The sequence below is a fragment of the Equus quagga genome, chromosome 1 (genome assembly GCF_021613505.1).
Source record: "Equus quagga isolate Etosha38 chromosome 1, UCLA_HA_Equagga_1.0, whole genome shotgun sequence".
In the NCBI taxonomy this organism is placed as follows: domain Eukaryota; kingdom Metazoa; phylum Chordata; class Mammalia; order Perissodactyla; family Equidae; genus Equus; species Equus quagga.
Genome location: NC_060267.1, coordinates 42607845 through 42633620, shown reverse-complemented (window position 1 = coordinate 42633620; position 25776 = coordinate 42607845). Strand labels below are relative to the sequence as shown.

Genomic DNA, 25776 nt, shown 5'->3' with positions numbered 1-25776 from the left:
CTCAGTAGAACTGATTTTCTTGCTGCCACTGCTGTTGTGTAGGTCACTGGTGAGTCATGCAGTGGAGACTGTAGCTAAGCAGAGGATGGAAAGTCCTGCCAGTCCCGCTACCAGTCTTAACCTTGAATATTGTTGTAAAGGCAAAAGGAAAACAAAATGACGTTAAGACAAGAATCTTTTGTCTCAACCAGCTCAGCGTGAAACCTCCCTTGTGCTCTGATTTGAAATGTTCAGGTCCTTCAGGAGAGTGGATTGAAGAACTGACTGAGAAGCCCCAGCACGTGAGTGTCCATGTTCTAAGCTCCACTACAGCCTTGATGTCCTGGACGTCTTCCCAAGAGAATTACAACGGCACCATCGTGTCTGTGGTGTCACTTACCTGCCAGAAACAAAAGGAGAGCCAGAGGCTAGAAAAGCAGTACTGCACTCAGGTAAAAGGAAGGAACGGCTGAGGGGCTCACTCACTCCCCGCAGCACAGCCTTGCAGGCAATGCAAGGAGGCAATGCAAGAAAGCATGCTGAGGTCTCCCCAGGTGCATTGTGGGCCATGTTACCAAGAGCCAAGAGAGGAGCAAGGAAATGAATGCGCGAGGCTTCTGAGTTATAGTTTTCTTCCTTATCCCTCGTAGGACGGCCATCCTTCTTTTGTTTTGATTCCTTATTCAAGAGAATTTACTGAGCACCTACCATGTGCCAGGAACTAGGACAGATGTTGGGCATCTAGATAATTTTTATATGTCCTATTCTTGAAGAGCTTATAATCCAGCGAGAACGATGGATAGGTGAATATATAATTTACTGCAGAGTATAAAATAAGGCCTAGGTTCAAAGTAAATGATGGAGAGGCCATATCAGTTCGCAGAATGAAGACCCTGGGAATGAGTGAATATGGAATGGGGCGAGAGGATTTGGAAACTGGTCAGAAGAACTTCCCCAGGGGAAGGAGACAACCAAGCAGAAGGTTTTGGAGGTTTTTAATTTGTTTTGTTTTACTTTTTTTCATTCTTTTCACTATTTTAACTATAAAAGTAATATATGCCAAGTGAAAATAATTCAAAAGTTAAAAGTACATAAAGTGAAAAACTCCCCCTCACTAATCACAAGTGAGAAAAGTTTTGAAGAACAAATACGAGTTAGCTGAGCCCAAGGGAAAGTGAGAGGCAAGTGTAGACGGTGTGCAAGTCAGTAGTTCCGGAAGTGGCTGCCGGGATCAATGCGCATGCCCAATCATCAGTCTTGAAGGGAACTGTGCAGCGAGGGCCCAAGAGCGAGGTTTTCTTGTGGATGCCATGAATGTCCATGGGAAGCCTGGGTCCCCTCCTATTTTTCTAAAATCTGGTTTTATTTTTTCAGAAGATCAAATGTATTGATTCTTGGTGTCTTACACACATAATGCTTTCTTCCCTTAAGGCAAAAAATTAAATTATTAGTGTGGAGTACACTGGAAATATGATACTCAAAAAAGAAGTTTGCTCTGTGAAAGCTGTTTGGGATGTTTCCATTCATCCCACGAAAATTAGGCATTTAGTGAAATTTAATAAGTGAGAAATTTTAAATTGATAAGATGAATTCAGGAATCGTGGCTTTTGGAGCACTAGAAAGCCTTAGAGTGCTGGATAAGCCCTTAGTTGCAGATGAATCTGCCCCTTGACTTGAATTAAATTAAGGAGTAAATATGCTAAACCTATTAGCTAGTAATCATGGCTCACTGTGCAGCTTATTAGCTTCCTTCCCTGAGAGTATCAAAGACGACTGACTCTTTACATGGATAAAAAAATGTGTTTTTCTTACAGAACAGGACCTCAAACTTGACTGCTTCAAGGTACAATTCTTCCTTGCTCCATCTAGTGTACAAATTATGCATCTTTTGCATAGAAGCCAAAGGCTAAAGATATAGATGGATATTGTAAATTACAAACGAGCCAGAAAAGGCTGCTGCTCTAAGTGCACTCTGACAATGCCTTCTTGAAATGCACGCATGAAACTCTTAAGGATTGTAAGCAAGGAGGCCAATATTTAAAAGGGAGGGTGGGATCTAGATCACTGAGCTATTTATATTATTATCAATTAATATTATCAATCATCACTAGAACGTTTTGAAGAATGTGTTATTGTTACACCAACATCGTCCATTGCCCCACTACACACACACCCACACAACTTTCCAGATGAAGAAACATCAATTCAAAAAGTCTCAAGGACTGGCCTAGAGTCATGTGGCCACTAACCAAAGGAATCCAGAATCCGGATGATGTTCTCACCAGAATCAGTCTGACTTGGACTTATTTCTTGAAGCAATAGTTATCCAGAAAGAAAAAAATAATAATATTTCTTTAGTTCTATATCCAGTGGTACAGTGATTACATTAAATAGAAAATTAAAAATGCAGCTCAGGGGCCGGCCTGGTGGCGCAGCAGTTAAGTGCACACATTCCGTTTCTCAGCGGCCCAGGATTCACTGGTTTGGATCCGGGGTGCAGACATGGCACAGCTTTGCAAAAAGCCATGCTGTGGTAGGCATCCCACATATAAAGTAGAGAAGATGGGCATGGATCTTAGCTTAGGGCCAGTCTTCCTCAGCAAAAAGAGGAGGCTTGGCAGCAGTTAGCTCAGGGCTAATCTTCCTCAAAAAAAAAAAAATCCAGTTCAAAAATAAGTGGTTTTAGGGGCCAGTCTGGTGGTGTAGTGATTGGTTTCACGTACTCCACTTCGGTGGCCTGGTTCCGATCCTGGACATGGACCAACACACTGCTCATCAAGCCATGCTGTGGCAGCATCCCACATACGAAGTGGAGGAAGATTAGCACAGAAGTTAGCTCAGCGATGATCTTCCTCAAGCAAAAAGAGGAAGATTGGCAACAGATGTTAACTCAGGGCCAATCTTGCTCACCAAAATAAAAAGAGTGGTTCTAAAGCCAAACACATTAACAATGAATATAATCTTTACTATTTTATAGTTTCCCTCTCCCTCTTTGCCTGTACCACTGACTATACACAGGATCTTTGCTTTATACATTGCCTAGATCATCTGTGAGATTAGTGCTAGTGCCCCACTCCTCCCTACAACTCCACTGATCTCTATGTGCTAGGTGGGTCCTGTGTGAGATGCTAGAAATAAAACAAATTTGACCTGAACCTTGATCTCATGAAGCTTAGAGTCTGGCCTTCCATCTAGGTACATTGTCCGAATTGGTTTGAATTTGTCCTCATCATGTGTATGCTCTTTATGTCTGGCTGTTGTTTTGTGTTATAAGTTTCCATGTAAATGTTCTTGGGAAAGGGAATTTTGTGATGTACCCCTCCTAACAACCATTTTAGTGCTATTCATTAATGACTATATATTGAAGATAAAGTCAGTGCTTAATCACTGTTACATATAAAGGACCTGGTCAATTCTTCAAAGTAAAATGAGCTTTCGGCACTTTTTCCAAAGACTCACACACTATCATAAATTTCAGCATTAAAGGCATCATATAGTATATAGTATATATAGTGTATTTATTTTTACATCTGATTGGCTTGGTCCATAAATATTTTGTGACAATGTACAAGAATGTATAATAGCTAAATGTCAAAATCAGAAAGAAAGACACATCAATCTATTAGCTTCAAAAATGAAAAAATGGTAGAGTGAGGAAGCAGAAAATTTAAGGCACCTGCCCAAAGTCACATAACTGGTGAGTGTCAGAGCTGAGACCAGGACTCGAGTGATCTGGCTTCCAGGCCAGTGCTGTTTCTGTTGGATTGCATGTGTTACTCTAGGAAGGGTCCGCCTCAATGCCCATCTTGATGGAATCAAGAGTAGTGACTAAAAGCACAGACTCCAGTGTCAAAAAGACTTGGATTTCAGAGCCAATTTTAACAGTTACTAACTACGAGACCCTAAGCAACCTTCTTCATCTCTATAAGTCTTAGTGTCTTAATCTGTAATATAGGGAGAAGTATTACCTAGCTCATAGAGTTGTAATAAGGATAAAAGGACTTGATGCTTAATGCAAGACATGGAGCATAGTAATAGTAATAACTGCACACAAAAATTGTTAGCTTTTATTATTATGCAGACATAATTGGATGCTTTTTGAATCAAATGAAGGAGATGGAGAGGTTCTAGAGATCCTCTACAGAAAAACCTATTGAATAACTGTAATAAATGTATAGATGGGGTGAAAATGGGAGGAGGAGTGTGGGATGATCCTCTAGAGAATAAAATGCATATTATTTAGTAAGTGGAATGCAGAATCATTTCCCCTTCCCAACTCCAATCCACCGCCAAGGAGGACCAGGATAAATAAAAAGGCATGGAGGGACAGAAGTGTAGATATAGGATGATAGCTTGCAAATGTGCAAAAATTGGGGATAAAAATGGTGTTTATAATTTGTTACCAAGGTATGTCATTTGCAATACCATTGCTGTCTTCTCATTTTTTAGTAGTGTGAGATATATAAACATAATTGCTTTTTTTAATTAAAAAAAAGTATAATTTCCCTAGGATGAATTTTTTATAATGCTATATTTAAGTGGCTATGATTCCATGTAGTAATTTGAATAATCAGAATCAATTACTACTTAAAATATTATCAAACCAAAGGAACTTTAACTTCACCCAGAAACAATCTATACTCTGTGTTTTGTGTTATTCTAGATATTCTAAATGAATGATTAATGAGTGAGGTCAGCATTTACAGGTATGGTAGGATGTCTACAATTTATTGTTAAAAGAAAAAGTTTGGAGCAATGCTGGTAATATAGCACCTATGTGGTTCAATATCATATTAATTTTGTATATATGTATCAAGGAAGGTCTGGAAGATTGCCCATCAAATTGTTAGAAATGGTGAGAGGAGACCAGAAAGACTTCCAAGTTACTTCTTTTGCTCTTCTACTATGTGAACAATTTGTACAATGAGCGTGTATTAGTTTTATAACTTAAAAATGTATTTTAAAGAAATAAAATAGTACTGCTTAGTTGGGTGTAACATAGATGTCCTTATTCATGGTATGTCTCTTTGGGAAGTGCTCTCTCAGATAAAGATATCCAGCTGGCTTTGTCTAGATGGCTTCCAGTAGAATTAAAATTCTGAGGCAGAGGTGAAAAACTCTGATATGAGTGTAAACAGAAAAGGAAGGGTGGAGATTCTAACCTATTAACTCAACTAACTTATTTTTGTCAAGTTATTGGAAAAGAATTTTTGGTATGCTGCTCCCCTTACTAGATGTAGAGAAAGTTGTGCCAATTCAAGTTAAGTGATTTCTACTGTGTGGAATCAGTTTTGGGTATTGGAATGGTTTAAAATTCATGTCCTATCACCAATACTATGTTTCTTCTTAAAATCATGATGAGACCAAAAAAAAGAAAGCCTTACAGTGTAGGTAAGCTGTCAACAGTATTGTTCTCCGTTCGTACTGTTTCCTGCAGCAACTTTACAACGTTATGCACCCTAGAGGCCAAAAAAGTTGTAAGAGTAATAAGAGTTAACTTTATTGATACTCTGATTTAAGCATCCTCACAACTCTATGAGGTATATAATAGTATAATCTATAGTTTATCAATGAGGAAGACAAGGTAAAGATTATAAATAAATTCCCATGCTTATAAAGGGTAGAGTCAGGATTTGATCTCATGCAGTCTGAATAGAGAACTGTGTTCTTTCCACTAAGCAAGACTGTCTTAAATATTGGAGGCACTAACCCCACAGCAGCACTCTTCGTATCCTGTTAGTTGAAGGGTCAGTCCTGTGCAAGCCGATATTCAAATTTAATAATTGCATTTTATTCATCTATCTGTTTTCACTATTTTTCTCCATATGGTGTTTTTCCATAACCAAACGTTAAAAAAAAAACTTATCTAAATGAGAGATGCTCTCTACAACATTATTTCATGGGGTCGCAATAACCTTGCAAAGTACTTACTGCTGTATCTCGATGCTTAATCTGTGACTCGCCTGTAGAGTGAATTAGAGGTCACAACACTAGGCTTCTAGTCCCAACACTGAATCTAAATATGTGACCTTGACCATTCTCTGGCTTTACTTTCTTGATGTATTAAATGAGAAATTTCGACTAGAGAATCTCTGAGGTCATTTCCATCTCTATAATTAGATATTATACGCTTCTAAGTGATGAGAGACTAAAGACATTTTGCACTGATCTTTGCGTGTAATCAGGTGACACCACAATTTAGGGTGTCAGACTATCCTTATGGTGTTGCTGATTTGATTATGGTTAGAGGCTGATATGTCTCTAGTGGACATAGTTACAATTGACATTGATGAGTATAAAGCAGTTCACTGGGCTTATTAAATACAGCCACAGAATTTGAATGTTCTGGGTTCCCTTCAGTGTCACATAAACTATAAATCATCCTAATTTTGAAATATGACCTTCTCCAGCATGAGTAAAGGCCTCTGGGTTTCAAAGGCTTCTTTGGTTCCATAAAGAGTCCCTGAATATGATTTCAGCTTCTGTGTCACATTCTGAAAGCCCAGCTCTAAATAAATCTTATTGGGTGTTTGGTTTAAAGGTGAACTCAAGCAAATCTGTTATTGAAAATCTGGTTCCTGGTGCCCAGTACCAGGTTGTGATGTACCTAAGAAAAGGCCCTTTGATTGGACCACCTTCAGATCCTGTGACATTTGCTATTGGTAAGTTTCCAGCCACATGAATAATAACTTTATCAGAGTACTGTTTGGAGGGGTGGAATGTACAAGCTCGAGTCATTATCACCATATATGGGAGGCCCATACTTGTTCACCCAGTATTCTACGTTCAGAGTAATAAATGACTACAATTGTATTACTGGAGGACATCCTTAGCATTTACTACTTGGGAAAAAAAATCAGAAGCAAATGTGTTTAATTTTCAATGATTGTATCGGAAGAATGAAACGCCTAGTTTTTAAGTAGAAGTTTGAAGCCATTGTTAGGTTATTAAACATTCCTTCTTGGCTTTCTTTTTTCACTCTCCCCCGCTTCTTCTTAGTTCCCACAGGAATAAAGGATTTAATGCTCTATCCTCTGGGTCCTACGGCAGTGGTTCTGAGCTGGACCAGACCTTATTTAGGAGTGTTCAGAAAATATGTGGTTGAAATGTTTTATTTCAATCCTACAACAATGACATCAGAGTGGACAACCTACTATGAAATAGCAGCAACTGTCTCCTTAACTGCATCAGTGGTAACCTTTCCTTAACCAACTGTCATATTTTCCTATGTAAACAGCTGTGTCTTTATGTGCCGAATGTGTCAGAAATTAGATCGTTTTGTAAATACACACAAGTAGCTTACTACTTTCAAAGTTTTTTGATTGTTTTCGCTTTTAGGAACGTTTTTAGTTTTGTTTTCCTTTTTTGAGAAAGAGAGAGAAAAGTGTGCAGAATTAGCTTTCACCTCTAATTGAGTTTATTTGTTAATACGCGTTTTAGTAGCGCTGTCAAATGCTTATTGTTTCTGTCTGTTCCTGAGGAGGAAAACATGAGAGATTTCCTTTAGTCATTCAATAATCGGTTGACGCTGCTTAACTCTAATGATGACTATTCTTGACATCTGCAAATCAGTTAAATACCTATAATCTTAGGCCATTAGAGGATGCTTTTCAGGAGAGTAGGTAAAGATTGCTCTTTCTGAGACTGTAATAATTTTAAAAGTGCAATTACCTACAGGTCCCACATGAAGTACACAATTGCCCTCTACCCAGTTGACAACTCTGGTAATTGCCACCCAACAAGGATGACGCTTTTAGTCAAAGCTGGGAGAATACAAAGCTGTGAGAGGTCATTTGTCTTAGAAATAGGAGGATGTATATATCCAGTCATTTACAAATAAGTACTATTTTACTTCTCTAATATAATTTAGAAAACTGCAAAATGAAACCAATATTGGAAATATTTGACTCTATACCTTTGAATTACCTTTTAAAATTCTATTTTTGTATGTCATTTTATTTACACCATACCTCATTCCAGAAAGAATTTTTTTAACGGAAAGTTTGAGAAATACAAAAAAGACACAGAGAGGAAAATAAAAATTACTTATTAATTTTTTTCATGACCTAATACAAGTAACGCTACTCCAAAAATAGGATTTTCCCCCTTAGTCTTCTGTCTCCTTGGTTTTTTTAGAGAATAGCCAATCTTTTGCCAGCATGGTACTACAACTTTCGCGTTACCATGGTGACGTGGGGAGACCCAGAACTGAGCTGTTGTGACACTTCTACCATAAGCTTCGTAACAGGTGAGTGGTGTGCGGGAGATGATTCCATGAGGAAAGAACACTATTTTTAGGAGGTTCTGAAGGGACACAGCTCCAGAAAGAGCTAGTCATTCACCCAGGACTGGCCGAGCATCAATTTCATGGAAGACACTACCCTTGATTCTAAAAATTAGTGATTTGTTTAAATGACAGCCTTTAAAAATTAAAATATCATTTTTATTCTGAGTTATTGTCACTAATTTATTTTTAGTCTGATTCACTGCCCTTGATTTATGTGACCCTGTTGGGAGCTGATTAGAATACAGATGTAGCAGGCAGGGCTTTCAACTTTGCACTGCACTCAATTGATTTTACCCATTTGATAATTATATTTGCTAGAGTGCCTCCATTTCCTTATTAATTAAGCCTTTTAAAGTCACAGGCTGACTACAGTGCGGTCCATGGCAAGAGGTAAAAAAGGTTTTGGAGACAGGGAGTCCTGGGTCTGAATCATGGTTCTGTCACATACCATGTGTAACATTGAACTAGTTAAGTTTCCTAAGCCTCAGTTTTTCTCATGTGTACAATGGGGATGATAATAATATCTATTATCTATTATTGTTATTATCTACTATTACTACCCAATTAAATAAGCTACTCAACAAAATATATTGTACAACGTTTAAGTACTTAAAAAACTGTTAGTGTTACATCCTCAGAGCCTTAAATGACATAGCTCATCATCATATAGCAGAGACAGCAGAGGTGGTCAGAGGTAGCAATGAAAACAGAAAATTCATCAGAGAAACGCTAACCCTTGTTGTTTGAACTAAGATTTTTCAAGAACTTTTAGTTGGACTCCAAGGCTGTAATTAGAGTTGTACTGAGAGAAGAAAGGAGAAAAGTGTTGTGTAGATGAAGAATAATTTTTGAAAGGTATTTTCCTCCCCACACATCTAGCTTTCCTCAGAAATTTATCAATTATAAAACAATGGAAAGAAATTAATCATATATGAATTCTTACACAATCAACTCACATAGTTTGTAACTTTTGTTTACTCCCTAATGTCTACAGCTCCCTTTGTTCCAGATATTAATAGCAATATTAGAATAGAAAAGTGAAAAACAATAGAAAAACAAGAAAATACCAATTATTTCACAAGCCTCTCTGAGAATACTCTTTCCTTCTCAGACAGAGCAGATGTCTGGAAAAAGCTGACTTAGCATCTGAACACTTGATGGAGCAGACATGGCTCTGCTAATTTCTGGCTGTATAACTTTGAGCAAATTATCTTAGTAACCCCGGACTTTTATTTTCTCATTGGTAAAACTCAAAATGTTACCGGACAACCAGCTAAAAGAGCAAAACTAAGTGTATTAGAAGTCACTGCAGTAAGGCAGAACCCCACCTTCACAGAGTCTTTGAGGTCTCAGAAGGGGAACATCAGAAATGAAACATTAACAGGATTTGGAGCTCTGGACTCAAGGGGGTTAGACATGCCTTTCAAAGCTGGGGACTGACTGGGATTGAGCAAAGACCCTGAGAAGACAGTTTAGGTGGACAGAGCAAGTCTGGATACATAAACTGTGGTTAGCACACAAGCTGTTTGCCTGGGTGAGCAGTCTGTTCTCTCCAATAAATTGATCTCTGGGAATTTCTTATCTTGTCCTGGGGCAAACTACTAAATCATGCCGACACTAGTGGTCCACAGTCTTATCTAGGCATACTGATGCAGATGGTCTCAATGCTCACATCTATAAAATGGGCATAATAATATCTCACAGGATAGTGTGAGAATTAAATTATATAATGTAAATCACTATTAACATATATATGGTAGTTGAGTTGTATTTTTATACTTATTTTTAAAACTATTTGAAATCAGTGTTTTTTGGTCTTTCTTCCCTCATTTCAATTTTAAAGCAAATATCGATCTTACACTTCACTTTCCTAAGCTTTCAGTTGTAATCCAAATTGGCAAATTGAGTGGTATAAAAAGAAATAGGAGCAAAATATTTGAATAGGGTGGGATTTACTAGGGCCTCAAGTCTGGTATCTTTGTTAGGCAACTTACCTTGTCTGCAAGTTCATAATGATGCTAGTGTACCAAATAATGTTTAATAAACAAACAGTGACATCTTGTGGCCTTTCAACACTATGCTGGATTTTGAAGCATCAACATGGAATATAAAAACCTGAAGACCTTGTACCTGTGAGGGGAAGATATATATTTCTGAGTTTGCAATTTTAAATGTTTCTTGTCCTCACTAGAATTAGAACATGAGAAAATATCCTTTGAAGAAATATAATTATAGGTACTTGTAGATTATGAAATGTGTAGAAGTATGTTAAGAGGCCATAAAGAAGCCAGGGTTATTATCCTTTATTAGAATATTCTGCAATGCGATGTGGGTTTGTTACTTGCTAGATACATTGTTGATATTTCCAGACTTTATTGTCAAATATGTAGAGATGATGCTCCTATTTCACATGAAACAGAAATGTGTTTTTCGCTCTGTATATTACTAATCTCTTCAGTGGATAATTGTTTTTGAAAGCATAGTTAATTATGAATGTTTGTAATGAATATTAGTAGCATATTAAAGAAAATAATTCTTTATGATTTGTAGAACTTCTTCTCCAAATATTTTAGGTGGTTTTGTGATGTATCTTGGACTGGGACACTTGCCTGTCTTCAAACCAGCATGCACTTGGAATTTAAATTCACCTGTGTATTTATTTCTTAAAATCTTCAGAATTATCGGTTACAGTCATGCACCACATAACGACGTTTCAGTCCGTGACAGATCACATATACAACAGTGGCCCCATAAGATTAGTACCATATAGTCCAGGTGTATAGTAAACTATATCATCTAGGTTTGTGTAAGCACACTCTACGATGTTCACATAATGAAATCACCTAAGGATGCATTTCTGAGAACATACTTCCATAGTTAAGGGATGCATGACTGCACTTTAAAAAATAATTAAACTATGCTTTCAGAGCTCATATATTATAAATGAGTGATGAATTCTCCTCTCCCATTGGAAAATTTTTTTTTAATTTAAATGTGTAAGAATATAAATTAATGAACTCAGTGTTAGAAAGAATTTAACTATGTAGCACGATAAAAAATCCCTTCCTCCACTCCCTTAATACTTGCTTCAGCAACATTTTATTGAGAGCCTATCTTCTGCAAAGCATTGGGCTAGATACTGTCAGTGCTATTGCCTTGTTATTTTATGGAAATAATATTTATTTTTTGTCCCTTTACTCATTGATCCTACTGTCCTTTATTCCCATAAACATCTTTGCTGCACCACGATGAAAAAGATTTACTTTTACAGGACCCCAGAGTTTTCAGTACTGCTGGAAAATATGTTCACCGATGCCTAATAGTATTAATGTATTGATGCAACAAGCATACCCAAACAGGTAACATTTTAGGAATCTTGTAACTGTGAAATTTGTATAAAAGACCTTGATAGCCTCAGGTACAGATGGGTCTGGCCACCTTGTGTCTGAGCCATACAAGGTGGGGTCCCATAAAACAAGCGCCCAGCTTGTACCACCAACCTTCACTATGTTACTGAGGGGTCCAGGAGTCCCCAGGACCATCATGCGGTGTGAATTTTAATTCTCCAAATTAACTCTATATGGGATTTCATGCTCTATTGGATAAGTTCTTTAATTATTATTAGTCTCTTATACCACAATGTGCCTCTTTCCTCCCTGTAGCCCCAGTTGCTCCAGAAATCACTTCTGTGGAATATTTCAACAGTCTGTTATATATCAGTTGGACATATGGGGATGACACAACTGACCTCTCCCATTCTAGAATGCTACACTGGATGGTTGTTGCAGAAGGAAAGAAGAAAATTAAAAAGAGTGTATGTTTCTTTGAATCCCAATATTGAATGTCTAAACATTTATTTACATAAACTATTGAAAACCATTAAGCAAACATTTATTGAGACATTAAACAAATGTTTATATCCCAGTTGGCACTGTTTTAGGCTCTGGAGATAGGACAGTGAACGAAAATTAAATTCCTCCTTTCACAGAGCTATCTTCTAATCTTTAATAGTGAACTGTGACAGTTTTGACTATTGATTTCATTTATATTTAAAGTTATGATCTGAGCTATTTCTTCAGGATGTCAAACATTTTCAAGAAAAGCACAGTTTATATATTTTAGTATTTTCTCCATATATCCCCAACACCTACATATTTGGGTACATTGGGAATACTGATTTTTTTCTCCTCGTTTATTAAGCTTTTTGACACTGTATTAGTTAGGGTGCAGACTAAACTACTGTAACAAACAAACGAAAAAAGGTAGTGCTTCAAAGAAAAGTTTATGTCTCTCTCATGACAGCCCAGGATGAACAGGGCACCTCTGGTGTAAGGGATTATCCAGAGGTCCAGATGCTTTCTATCTTGTTGCTCCATCTGCCAGTGTGTGTAGTCTTCATCAGCATGGGTGAACCTGCACATTATTACATCCATATTCAAGCCTGCAGGAAGGGGAAAAGAGGATGAGGAGGCCCAGCATTTCTGGGGTGTGAACTGAACTGTGAATTGCCCATGTGACTTCCACTTACAATCCATTGGCCAGAACTGTGTCACATGGTTCCCTCTGGCTATGGGGGAGACTGGGAAATACAGTCTTTAGTTAAGAAGGCAAGTGTCTATAGAAATGGCTAGGTTTCTTCTGAACTTCTCAGCTAGGGCTTAGCAATGTACATATCAGTAGCAACCCAGCAATTGCCTTGTCTAAAATTTGCTGTGAATATGAGGAAAAATATCAGAGTAATACCTATTCCAAATAAGAGGATTAATTGCCAAAATGTTCCAATACATATTATGCATGTTTAGAGCTACCTTGCATTGTCAGTTGAGGAATTTATATCATTTTCAGAGGAAATAATGTATCTGTAAGGTTGTAATCAAGTGTAGATTGCAGCACAGAACAGAGAGGGAATGTCTGCTGTAGTTTGGAGTGATATTTGAGTTCAAGTTCATTAGACATCTAAACATTTGATTTTGATGATCTTGCAGGTAACACGCAATGTCATGACTGCAATACTCAGCCTGCCTCCAGGAGATATCTACAATCTCTCAGTAACTGCTTGCACTGAAAGAGGGAGTAATACTTCCATGCTCCGCCTTGTCAAGCTTGGTAAGAAGAGTGTCCTGGGGGATGGGGGGTGAAAATAATGATGTTGAGAGAACTAGTGTTTACGTCTCTTGACTTATGGTGTTCTCAACTGAATGAAATAACAGGAAAACAGCTTACTCTCTTTTATGAGAGACATTTATACTACTAAAAGCGTATGTCCAACTTAGTGTCACTAAGTTTCTGTGAATGGAATGTTTACTGTGCTGGGAGACAGGAGTGTTCACCATTCTTAGTAAAGTCTGAGGAACCAAGGAGTCTTAGGATTTTAGAGATGGAAGGACCTTTAGAAATTATCTAGTACAGTGTTCTTACCCTATTAGACATCATTCCCTTTCATATACGTATTATGTCATGCCTTCTTTAATATCTTAAATTGAAATTCATAGATAAAATAACTCACATATTGACTTTCTAAGTTGATAGAATGTCCTAACTCTAATATAAAATCAAGATAAAAGAAAAATAATTTATAAGAAAATAATACAGATTCCCCATACACATTTTTAGATACAGCTCTTCCAGAAGTCATAATGAAATTGTCTGATAACTACACATAATTAAAATTAATGTTTGAGTTTACAAGAAATAAAAGGATCAATAGTTCTTCTGTGCAAGACATATAAAAATAAATGAAAGAACGAACAAATTCATACAAATTAATTATAAATAACTAAGCAAGCATAAATACAGGTGACTCCTAGAATAAAACCAGGATTTAGGATAAGTAATAAGAGAGTAAACGTATTTGCATATGATGAGAGAAAGAGGAAAATAACCTTAATTAAAGTAGAGATGACATGCCAAGAATAATAATAGGCTGTGGATGAGGGAAAATGAGGAAAGTCTGATATTCTTGCAAAGGAGCTAGAACTTACTGTGTAGTGTTGTCAAAATAATTCTTTATATTATGAAATACAACTGGGAAGTGACACTATGTAACACAAAACACACCTTCTACCTTCTACATTCAGCAATCTACCATGTATTGAGATATACATTTAGTTTCTGGTACTTAAATGGACCTCAGAGGTGATATCCTATAATGCGCAGCAGGCAAAACAGGAGGGATTGGCAAAAAGTTGTGTGGTAGACTCTTGGGGCAGATCAGTGAGAGAACAGCAACCCGAAAATAAATGCATTTCAGTATGCAATTTTCACAGCAGAGATCTCATCCTTTTTATATTTTGAAAATTAAGAATATATAGAATGGCAATAAAAATATTTCCCAAACACTTAATGCGACTTGCTGACATCACTGTTTCAGATGTCTGCTAATTGATACTCGGTGTCTGAGTGTGTGCATAAGAGATTCACATCGTCTCTGTTATTACAGATGTTCACGGGTGCAGCTGTAAGTAAAGACTGATCCAGGGTATTTTATATGCAGCTTAAATACTAGGAAAAGCATTGTTGTCAATGGCGACCTTTAGAAAATTCTTAGAAACTCCCAAACAAAACAAAACACAATCTTTCATTAGTTTACCCACTAGTTGCGTTTCTCTATAATTCAATTCATAAAGCATTGTCTTAAATCTTTTTTGTCTCTTATTTGTCATAGCAAAAACTAAATTCTTGCACTGAAATCCTTTAAAATTTAGTAAGTAGTTGGAAATATATGATGTACTGGATAGAAACTATGGACAGAAAAACTAAATTACTGGGTAATTTTTAAATAACATCTTAATTCCATTTAAGTATCTTTCTTCATGACAACTTTCTTCTAAATCAATTTACTTAACTTCTTGAAAATATTTTGAGTAGTATTACATGGTAAAGTACTCGTCATTATATTTATGATGAATTTATTCTGGTGCAACATTAGAAAGTCATGTGGGATGTGAATATCAGATGATTTCTCTCTTTGGAACTTTCTTCATTGCAAGACATCTAGCATCTCTGAGCCCCAGCCTCAGTAGCCCAGTGAACTCCTCCCATTATGACTACTAAAAAAATTTCTGCAAATTTCCAAAAACCCTCAAGGGGGCGGTACTGCTCCTATTTAGAATCACAAGCCCCATTTAATCTTTCATGCACTGCAGGCACTCAGCTCTTCCCTAACAGCCTATACTTGAATTCTAGGAAGGTCGAGGTCATCAGCTTCCCACATTACATGATCCTTCTGTTAAGAAAAAAATAGCCTGCCCATCAATTTCTACCATTATCTCTAATTTTGTCCTCTGTATAAACAGTAGTTCAAAACTCATTTCCAGGTAACTTATGCCTTTCTTTCCCCAAGTTTTATCATTATAGGTAGCTATAAGTGTTTCTCAGGTCTTAGCTGCTTTCTCCAACTCATTTGGTTTGTTAGTCTCCCTTAAAGGGCAAGTTCAGAGGTGGTCTCACCAAAGTAGCCTTCAGTGGGCCTATTGTGTGCTTCACTGTTATTTTTATGTGACATTATGGATGATCTGTGAAACCTCAGGAGTATGGGTTAAAATCATGAACAATATAGTTATACTCATACTACATAGGAGTGTGAGTAAAAACCATGACAGTGTTCCAAACTTATCATGAGGTTTTGAATCTCTATGCCTCCCTGATAATAGACAGAACTACCTAAACTAGTTTAGAAAGTTCCTTTAAACTTTTCAAGAAGGGAAGTCAAGTTCCCATAGAAATTATTTCTAATGAATCATAATCCTTAGAATCAGTAGGCTTTTCCTTGTTGGTATCTTAATGTTAGACAGAATATTGCCTCTATCTTGTGCCTCTCTAAAAACAACATAATATGTATCTAATGTGCCTATCCTCAGCCTTTTTTTCCCCCCCTGAAAATTAAATAATCTTACTTTCTATTCATTTGTCTAAGGGTCTATTTTCTGTCCTACTAATCACATCTTTGTGTTTTATAAGCTCTTTCAATTTTCTATAACACATAATGCCCTACCTACTGTAGTTGCCCAATAGACACTTGAATTGAATAGAAACTACAGACTTCAAAGTTGAAAATAATATTACAGTTAATATTTAACCAAAACAAATTTCAGAGAAGTGAAAACATTTTGCTTTAGTAATAACTGAATTGCCATTATTTTTTCTTTCACAAAACTTATATTCTAGTCATTTTATGTTTCTTTACAACATTCATTTGGTATACATAGAAGTCAAATTAATTCTACTTTACAGAAAAACACAACGTTGGCACAAGATTTTCAGGACTTTTTGAATCAGAATGTCATTGTTAACCTAGGACCAAAACTGGTCAGACTAGCCCCAAGTTCAGTTTCTCTGTGATAGAAGCCATTTTGGAATGGCTTACTTGCTGTCATGGAGGGCAGGAACTGCATCTATGGAAGAAAACAGACTATCAATGAATCCAGTATAATATAAATTAATCCAAGATTGCATGTGCAAGGGTAGAGAGTCCTCAAAACAGTTGCCAAGAATTTTCAATTATTATGTCATCAATAAATATCTGTAAGCAGACATGTACCAATAGCGGTGCTGTTTGCAGGGCTTTGAGCCAATCATCCCATTAAGAATTTTAGGTTGCCAGAAGTTTCATGGTACTATGGTGATAAGTGATGACAGCTCCCTTTGGCAGTCAATACTAATGTCAGTCAAATTTGCACTAAGACTTGTCATTTTGCAAGAACTCATTGGTCTGCATGCACCTGTGGCTTCAACCAGCAACCAGGCATAACTTCTAGTCTTGGTGAATCTACCTGGACTCTGGGCAAACTTTAGAAGAATTTGATGTTTACATCAGAGAAACAGTTTTCCAATCTTAAAAAAAAAAGAGAGAGAGAGAGGAAAAAGGAATAAAGTGTTGGACATATAACAAAATAGTTCTATGGTCATAGAATATCCATTTCTTTATTCATTTAACAAATATATACTGAGAGCATCCTAAGCACTGCTCAGATGCCAGTCTACTTGTAGTAATGAACCCAAGGGCTGTGTTCACTTTCCGGTCACAAGGAGCTTTTGATCTAGTGAAGGCGGAGATGGTAAAAAGTGCTTTACTTTTAAAAAGAGCACTAGAACTCCGTAGAGACTGCGGAGTGACCATGTAGTGAAAGTTTTCTCTGAGAAAGCAATGAGGAGAGATCTGCATAACAAGAAAGAATCAGCCATGAAAAGGTTGGGAAAGAGCATGCTAGGCAGAGGGAATAGGCAGAGGACAGATTAGATAGGACTTGTAAGGCATGGAGTTGAAGTTTTGTTTTGAGTGCAATTAGAAGCCATTTAGAGAATTTAAAATAAATACTCTGACATATTTAAAATAATCCCTCTGGTTGCTCAAGGGAGAAAGGAATGTTGGATCAACAATGAAGGTAAGGAGACCAATTAAGAGACTATTTGTCCTTAGCCTTAAAAATAGCATTGTAATTCAAATAAGTGCCATGGGAAATGATGGTAACTTCACTAAAGTGGTAGTAAGGGAGATGGAGAAAAGTGGACAGAATTCAGAAGCTATTTTGGAGGTTGTGTCCACAGGACTTTCTGATGGGGTGAAAATAGGAAAAGAGAGAAAGGAAAACTAAGAATGACCCCCAGGCTTTGCTCTTGAGCAACTAGGGTGGATGGTGATGCAATTCACTGAGACTGAAAAGACTGGAAAAACTGGAGGAAGAGTAAATTTGGGGTAAGGTGAGAATCAAAGATTCTTTCTTGGACGTTAAAGAATTGAGAGGACATCCAGGTGCAGTCGTCAAGTAAAGAGATTATTGATATATATGTCTGGAGATCAGGGGAGAATTCTAGGCTGGAAATATAAATTTGAGGGTGTCTGGATAAGATCACCAAGTGATCTTCAAGGAGAAATAGAGAAGAAAAGAGAAGAGAAGCTGTTGGTCTAGCCTAGAAGAACCACTCCAGCATTTAGAGATTGAGCAGAGGAGGAGGAGCCAGCAAGAGGGACTGGAAAGGAATAACCAATGAGGTCAGAGAAAGCCGCCATACAGGATGTGTACACCACCATTTTCAAACTTCTGCTTTATCTTTAACCCATAAATGGGTTCGGGCAGGTTCAAGAAAAGGAATCAGTTTACTTTAGTGCTGGGAGAGATTTCGAGAAAATTTAGTGCACTGTCCTTGTTTGAGCAAGCTGGAATCTAGAGAAATTTGACTCACTTTACACATTGCTGAGCCTGGGTCTAGAAACAGTGGTCCAGTCCTTTTATCCATTTGCTGCTTATGTTTTCCTGGATTTTGGGTGTATTTTCTTCTAAAAACTTCACTTTTCTGTTAACACATTTAACAGAGCAGGGAGGAACCTCACACCCATTCATGTGGCTTTCTGTTTCCTGTTTGGGAATTTGGGTATTAATGACATTGGCTTGATTTTCTTAATCTTACTCATGAGTGCTTGTATACAAAATCTTTAAAACATAATTTGACTATAGACAAGAAAGAATCAAGATACTTTTAGATGTTAGGAATTTGGGAGATGTTAGAATCTGTTCTCACTCTTTCTCCCTCCCTCTTTCTCTTATGATATTTCAGGAGACTACAAATAATTATATATATTTTGATGAAACATAATTTCTGACTTTGTAAAAGCCCAACCGTTACATGGTGCTGCCCTTCATGGTTTCACTCCAAGTTGTGAAAATTTGCTTATTCTTATGTTGAAGTCATTCAGTTTACAACTTGGGAAACTGTTGCTTGGTTATACGCAGTCCTTATTTTTGGTAAGAAGTGAGTTAAGCGTTGTGAGTCATAGCTTCCTAAAACCTCAAGTACCTCTCCCTATCTACCCATGTGCTTTACTTGAATCTTCTCCTAGTAGGTGACTGACCTGTTATCCCCTTACCCCCACCAAAAAAAAGAAAAAAAAGGAGTTCACTACGATAAGAATGTGAATAAATTGTGTCAAGGTAACAAAGAGAAAAGGCTAGGAGGATGTATGAATGAATGGGTGGAAAGGAGGGAGGAAGTAAGGAAGGAAAGAGTGTGCATATCCACACTGTGTATGTACATGCCCAGTCAGTTCGAAAGAAGCTAATAAAATAAAAGTACTACATGTTTTAAAAATTAATTCATTCTGTCAGTCAACCAATATTTATTTGGCATTTACTATGTCCTACACACTAATCTAGCTGCTGAGGATACAGAAATGAACAAAACTGACAAAAAATGTCTTCCCTCATTCTAAAAGAGAAAAAGAAACGATAAACATACATGTAAGGGTGTCAAATGGTGATAAGTGTGATGGAGAGAAATGAAGCAGAAAAGGAGGAAGTGTTATGGGGTTTAGGGGTGCAATTTTTGTGGGGGGATAGGATAAGCTTCTCTGTGAAGGTGATATTTCAGTCAAAACCTGAAGAAGCCAAGCAGGTAACTGGGAGGAGATTCTGTAGGCAGAGGGAACCGCAGGTGCTGAACTCCAGAAGCAGCAGCATGCCTGACAAGTTGCAAGAAAAGTCAGGAAGGCATTGTGGCTGAAGTGGAGTGAACAGGAGGGACAGTAGTAGATAAGAGGGCAGAGAGGTAACAAGGGAACAGATGGTGTGGGATCATTGAAAAGACGTTTTACTCTGAGTGAATGATACTCCATTGGACGGCTCCAGCAGAGGAGTCACACGACCTGACAAGTTTCAAGAGATCACGTTGGTGAAACCAGACTTTTCCAGGGTTAGGGTAAAAGCAGACAACCAGTTAGATAAGATGACCATACATCCCAGTTGCCTTAGACACCATTTTACACCATAGATCAGTTAAAGCTAGCAATCCTTTAGTAATCCTTTTCTTCCCCAAAGCGTTCCAGTTTAGACACTTGTGATAAATTATGTGGTTGCGTTAAAGTTAGGAGGCTATCCTGTCTATCCAGATAAGAGATTATACTTGCTTGGATCAAAGTGGTAGCCATGATGGTGATAAAAAGTGATCAGATTCAAAATAAATTTGAATGTAGAATGGAGCTGAGAGAATCGCTGATGGATTTAGATATTGTCTATGAATGAAAGAAAGGAGTCTTGGGAGATACCAAGATCTGGGGCCTAAGCAATCGAAAGAACACAGGTGCTATTTATTGACTTGTGGGGGAAGATCAGAAGTTCAGGTTTGAATGTGTCATCCTTTGAAGGCACCTATTAAACATGAAAGAACAGACTGAGTAGGCAGCTAGATAAACGAGCTTGATTTCCAGGGAGACTCCAGGACTGGAAACATAAATTTGAGGGTAGTTAGGAAGCAGACTTGATGAGGTTATCAGGGAATGAATAAAGAAAAAAGAATTCTATCCAAGCACTAAGCTCTGGAGCATTCCAACTTTAAAAAGTGGAAGTGGTGAGGAGGAACCAGCCAAAGAGCCTGAGAAGGAGTGGCCAATGAAGTAGGAAGAAGCACAGAAAAGTGTGATGTCCTAAGAGCCCAGCAAATAAAGTGCTTGAATGAGTAGACAGTGGTCACCTTGTCAAGCCCACTGATAAGTCAAGTAAGATGAGGAAGAAGAACTGACTGCTGATCTTAGCAACTCAGAAGTCATTGGTGATTTGGGGAGGAGGCATTTAGGTTAAGTGGTGAGGAAGGTATACAATTAAAAGGAGTTCAAGAGAGAATGAAAGGAGAACATCTGAAGACAGATGGAATAACAAACTTTCTGAAGAATGTGATTATAAAGAGAGGAGAAAACGAGCAGAAGCTGAAGATAAAAGATTCCAAGAGTTCTTATGTGTTTGGTTGGTTTTTCTTTTGTTTTTCCTTTTCTTTCTTTTTCCTTTTAAGTGGTGGAAACAGCTTGTCCATGAGCTGATTCAACAGAGCCGGGAAAATTGATGAGGCAGGATACTTAGAGGTGAGACTTGTTAGAGTATGTCATTGAATGGGCCAGAGGAGATGGGAGCCAGGGTGCCAGTGGAGGGAGTGGTCTTGGACTGGGTGAATCTGTAGTAAGATAGCAAACAGCAGAGTATATGGACATTGATGGAGTAGGTGAGTAGAGTGGGAGTGATGATGAGAACTGTGGAAGGCTTCTTCTACTGACTTCTTATAAACACATGCATGTTCTTTAGGTTTGCAGAGGATCCTAATTGCTGTGCTTCTCCTCTTGTAGAGTCCTACATGACCAGCAGCCCCATGCAAGCATTAGTTTTTTGGATTAGGCTGCCAGGCATGTTACTGATCCATGGCTCCCTTCCCAGTCCTGAGACTAACTGATACCTCTCCCCACTGTACGTCTCTCCTGTTTCTCACTGTGGTCTTCTGAGTTTCAATGCAATTTGCCAGCTGCTTGCATCCATGCCACACCACTTTAGCACTTCCTTAAAAACATTCCTTCTGCTTGCAATAAAGTGATTTGCATGTTTTGTAGGTTTCTCTTGAATATGTTAGAAGAATCTGGTTGATGGACACATAGGGCAGTGACTGTGGTGTCTGGCACTGGTTTAAATACACAAGCAAGTGCCCTGGAAAAGTTGCTCTTCTGAGCAGAGGAACTTTTCAGGAGGCCTCATCATCCCCCGTTATATGGGAATAAATGCAAAACACCCACACTTTTAGGGAAAAAACAGCTGTAGGAAAGACCCTTCACTAGGATCCCAGTTCTTGCTCTCACAGCCAAATTGTGTTATCTAAGGAAAGTGACTCAGGCCTTCTAAATTTCAATTACTTCATCTAAAAAATGAGGGTCTGGATTTAATGATCTTTAATGTTCTTTCCCGTTTAGAATTTGGTTCATCCCTGAGTTCAGAGTAAGGACAACAGAGTAAGGATACAATAAGAGTAGTGATCTTTTTCGAAGAATTGCACAATATATAACTTCTAACTAAATAAAAATGCAAGTAAAAACACATATTCCTGGAACCAAAGAAGGAGGAAGTTAGATGTTTTGTTTTGAAACTAAGTAAAGTTAAATAAGAGCTTTCTCTAAAAAAGTTCTCCTTATCTTTAGTTACTTGAGCTAATAAAACCACAAACACATCCAGTGATTCACAGAAGAGGGTCTTACACTTGCTGTCATCAAGCCGTAAAGAAATTATTTAAAATGGAATGGAAATGATGAATATTTCTAATTCCTGAGAAAATTTTATGTTTTGGATAAGAAAAAGATCTAGTTTTAATTAATGCTAACTACTTGTCTGAATATTTTTTCTATTTCCCAATGTTATTTTTAAATGCTCCAATTGCTTATTACCTGTATCTACGAAAATAATCTCCCTAAGTCAATAAGAGAATAGGTTTAACAAACTTTGGGTCTAACAAAGATTTTTGTTGTTTAGTATACATTTTCCTCTTCTTAATTTTGTTGCATATCCATCTTAACTCACCCTGAATAATTTTTCTACCTCGTTTTTTTCCTTTCAAATATACTTTCTTTTGCAGATGTTGTTTTTGGCCACGTTGAACATAATTTATGCAGCTTACACTGTTTAAGTCACAGATGTTTTCTTTAGCTGAATTGAATATGTTATATGGCTTATACTGCTTAAGGTAGAACTGCCTGAATTGAGGAAAATAAAAATAGATTTAAAAGACTTACTATGATATAGATGTTAAAGACCAGCTTTTGTACATGAAGAGGATGCTAGCAAATTGCTGTCAGTGAGCTGAGGATTGAAATAGATTTTGCTATGTTGATAATTTTTTGCCATGTTTTTTCTAGTGAATTTCCCTTATCACAAATGTCACCCATTTGTAAAATGACACCAAGTTTAGAGGTATAAAATATAAACAGAATGAAACTAGCTGGCCCTTATGGATATAATCTTGACCTCATTAACATCATTCTATTGGCAGATAAACTAATGGGTCACATTAAAGCAAGAAACAATGTAATAACTGTCAGAGAAAGATGGATTTTGGACAGTAAATACATTCTGTTCTGCTCCAAGGCTGAATATTACACCTGACTCCCTTTGGAATTCCCGAGGAAAGGAAGAGATTTGCTGCCAGAGCAGAGAATGAGAATCAGACACTAGCTCATACTTCACCCAAGGTCACCTTCACTCCCGGGAGATCCTGGGCAACAGCTTGAGCCTCTCATAATCCAATCTAAATTAAATGGTAGGGATAGCCTTACAGCTTTCCAGTCTGCGCATGTTCTGCGCATGGTATTGGATTTCCTTATAAAATTAGGTTGAATTCCCAACTCAAATAGAAGAGGCATTGAAAGAGAAAGAGGAGAAGGAAAGCAAGAGAGCCAAATAGTTGATTATAACGCCAGCAATATTAGAAAGCGCTTAGAGTATTTAAAAGCAAACATCCCTGTATCTACACTTCATTTTGTAAAAACAGTATGTTCACCTGCTTTCCCCATACCCGTAAGTTCTTACATCAAATATCATGGCCTCCGAAATTATTTTAAACAAAAGGAAACCTGACATTATAGAGCAGGGGAATTTTGAAGAAGTTAAGATTTAAAATGTCATTTAGAGGGCTAGAAATGATAAGCAGAAGATGTTCTATAACTAAGATCTACATGGCTCTTTACACTGTATAAAGTGTTTTTTGTGTACATTGTCTTAAAGCTCATTTACTTTTCATAACATTCTTGAGGTCTTCGTATCCCTCCCCTTTATGAGCTAGACTGTATTCGATATTTTGAATAGTAAGAGACTATTAGTTTCCAGGGCTGCCATAACAAAATATCACAGATTGGGTGGCTTAATCAACAGAAATTTATTTTCTCACAGTTCTGGAGGCTAAAAGTCCAAGAGCAAGGTGTCAGAAGATTTGCTTTCTCCTGAGGCCTCTCCCCTCGGCTTACAGATGGCCAGCTTCCAGCTGTGTCCTCTATTGGTCTTTTCTCTGTAGCTGTTCATCCTTGATGTCTCTGTTTCCCCAATTTCCTCTTCTTATAAGGACACCAGTCAGAGTGGATTAGGGCCCAATCTATGGCCTCATTTTAACTTAATCACCTCTTGAAAGGCCCTATCTCCAAGTATAGTCACATATTTTAGGTACTGGGGGTTAGGACTTCAACATATGAATTTGGAGGAAAACAGTTCAGGCCACAACAAAGACAGAGACCAATCAAAAGGCTTTTGCGTGTGGTCATGTTCTCGCTCATATGAAATTGCCTAAACAATATTCAACCATTACCCACTTTTAGTCCTGTTCTTGAGGATGGAAACACAAATCGTCTAAGCCATCCTAGGCTGTGGAGCTGAGCTGACTTCACCTTCTCATGAGAGGAGGTAGACAGCAAAATCGGGGCCTCTCCAACCAACTTCTGCCAAGAATTTCCAGACTCCTGCTCTGAAATGTTCTAACCCACTACTGTACAATTGGAATGTAATGAGAGCCACATATGTAATTTTAAATTTTCTAATATCCACCTTTCAAAATAGTCAAAAGAAATAGGTGAAATCAAGTTTAAAATACTTTATTTAACCGAATATATCCAAAATAGTATCATTCTAACATGTAATCAATACAAAGAATTATTAATGGGATATTTTTATTTTTTTTCATGCTAAGTCTTCAATATCCAGTCTGTATTTCACTCTTGCACCACCTCTCAGTTTAGACCAGCCGCATTTCAAGTGCTCAGTAGCTACCTGTGGCTAGTGGCTACTGTTTTGGGCAATACAGTTCAAACACTTTAATACATTCCATGGGGCAGCTGTTGTCTTGAGGAGGTAAATTTAATTATAAGTCTCTCTCAATCCAATTATATCTGCACTTATGAAATATTATAATAACTTTCTTTGTTTCCTTTGAAATAGCAGAGTAAAATTTCTCCCTAGCATATCTAGGGAAATATATCTATCACAAAGTTCCTAAACAGTCTTCAAGCAGGTGATTTGTATATGTTACGCATTGACCTACAGAGCAGATAGGCATGTGTCTTTCAGAAAAGGATGTAGTGATAATGGTACAGTGACCTTGGAATAATCTATTGCCCCAATATAACACCTGAAAAGAAAAATTTGTTACATGGCTGTTAGAGGTACCAGACCCTTTGGAGATTTTCCTGAGGATCTATGTATCACCTAGATCTACATTTTCAGCCAGACCAAAAAAACCTTCCCCACTCCAGTATCCAAGTCATATTCCTTAGACTACTGAGAACAGTTATGATTAATGACAGTCTTTGACTCTGCCACCAAAATATGATGATTTTACCAACATGATCATGACAAAAAGGCAGAGAACATAAAAGTTCAATGCCAGTGTGTATGGCATTTCCTGATGCTTAACTCTTAACACCTCAGGTTAATGAATCTTGACTTATGTTTTGAATTGGTCAATAGATAAGACTTGTTGAGTACTTACAGGTGGCTAGTTCAAGGTGAAGACAAAATGAAGTATAACATATAGCCCCCATTCTTAAGAAACTAGTAGGATCTAATAGAGTCAGGACTTCACTCACATAGAACAAATAGGAAATTGTTAAGGGCAATAGATGGTCAGAGAAGGGATAGACCATCAAAAGACAGAGTCATCAGATAAGGTTTCAAGAAGATAAGACTTTTCTTGACATTAGGATGATCAGAGTAGAAGAAAGAGTACACTGA

At 37.4% G+C, this 25776-nt stretch overlaps 1 protein-coding gene across 1 annotated transcript in view; it reads left to right on the top strand.

The window, feature by feature from the left end:
• Nucleotides 1-25776, top strand: part of PTPRO (protein tyrosine phosphatase receptor type O) — a 226687-nt gene that overhangs the window by 149507 nt on the left and 51404 nt on the right. Inside the window, exons 7-12 of the mRNA XM_046654656.1 lie at nucleotides 235-431; nucleotides 6521-6641; nucleotides 6979-7172; nucleotides 8116-8227; nucleotides 11929-12080; nucleotides 13252-13372. Coding sequence (XP_046510612.1) covers nucleotides 235-431; nucleotides 6521-6641; nucleotides 6979-7172; nucleotides 8116-8227; nucleotides 11929-12080; nucleotides 13252-13372 — 897 coding nt within the window. The remainder of the gene's footprint in view (nucleotides 1-234; nucleotides 432-6520; nucleotides 6642-6978; nucleotides 7173-8115; nucleotides 8228-11928; nucleotides 12081-13251; nucleotides 13373-25776) is intronic.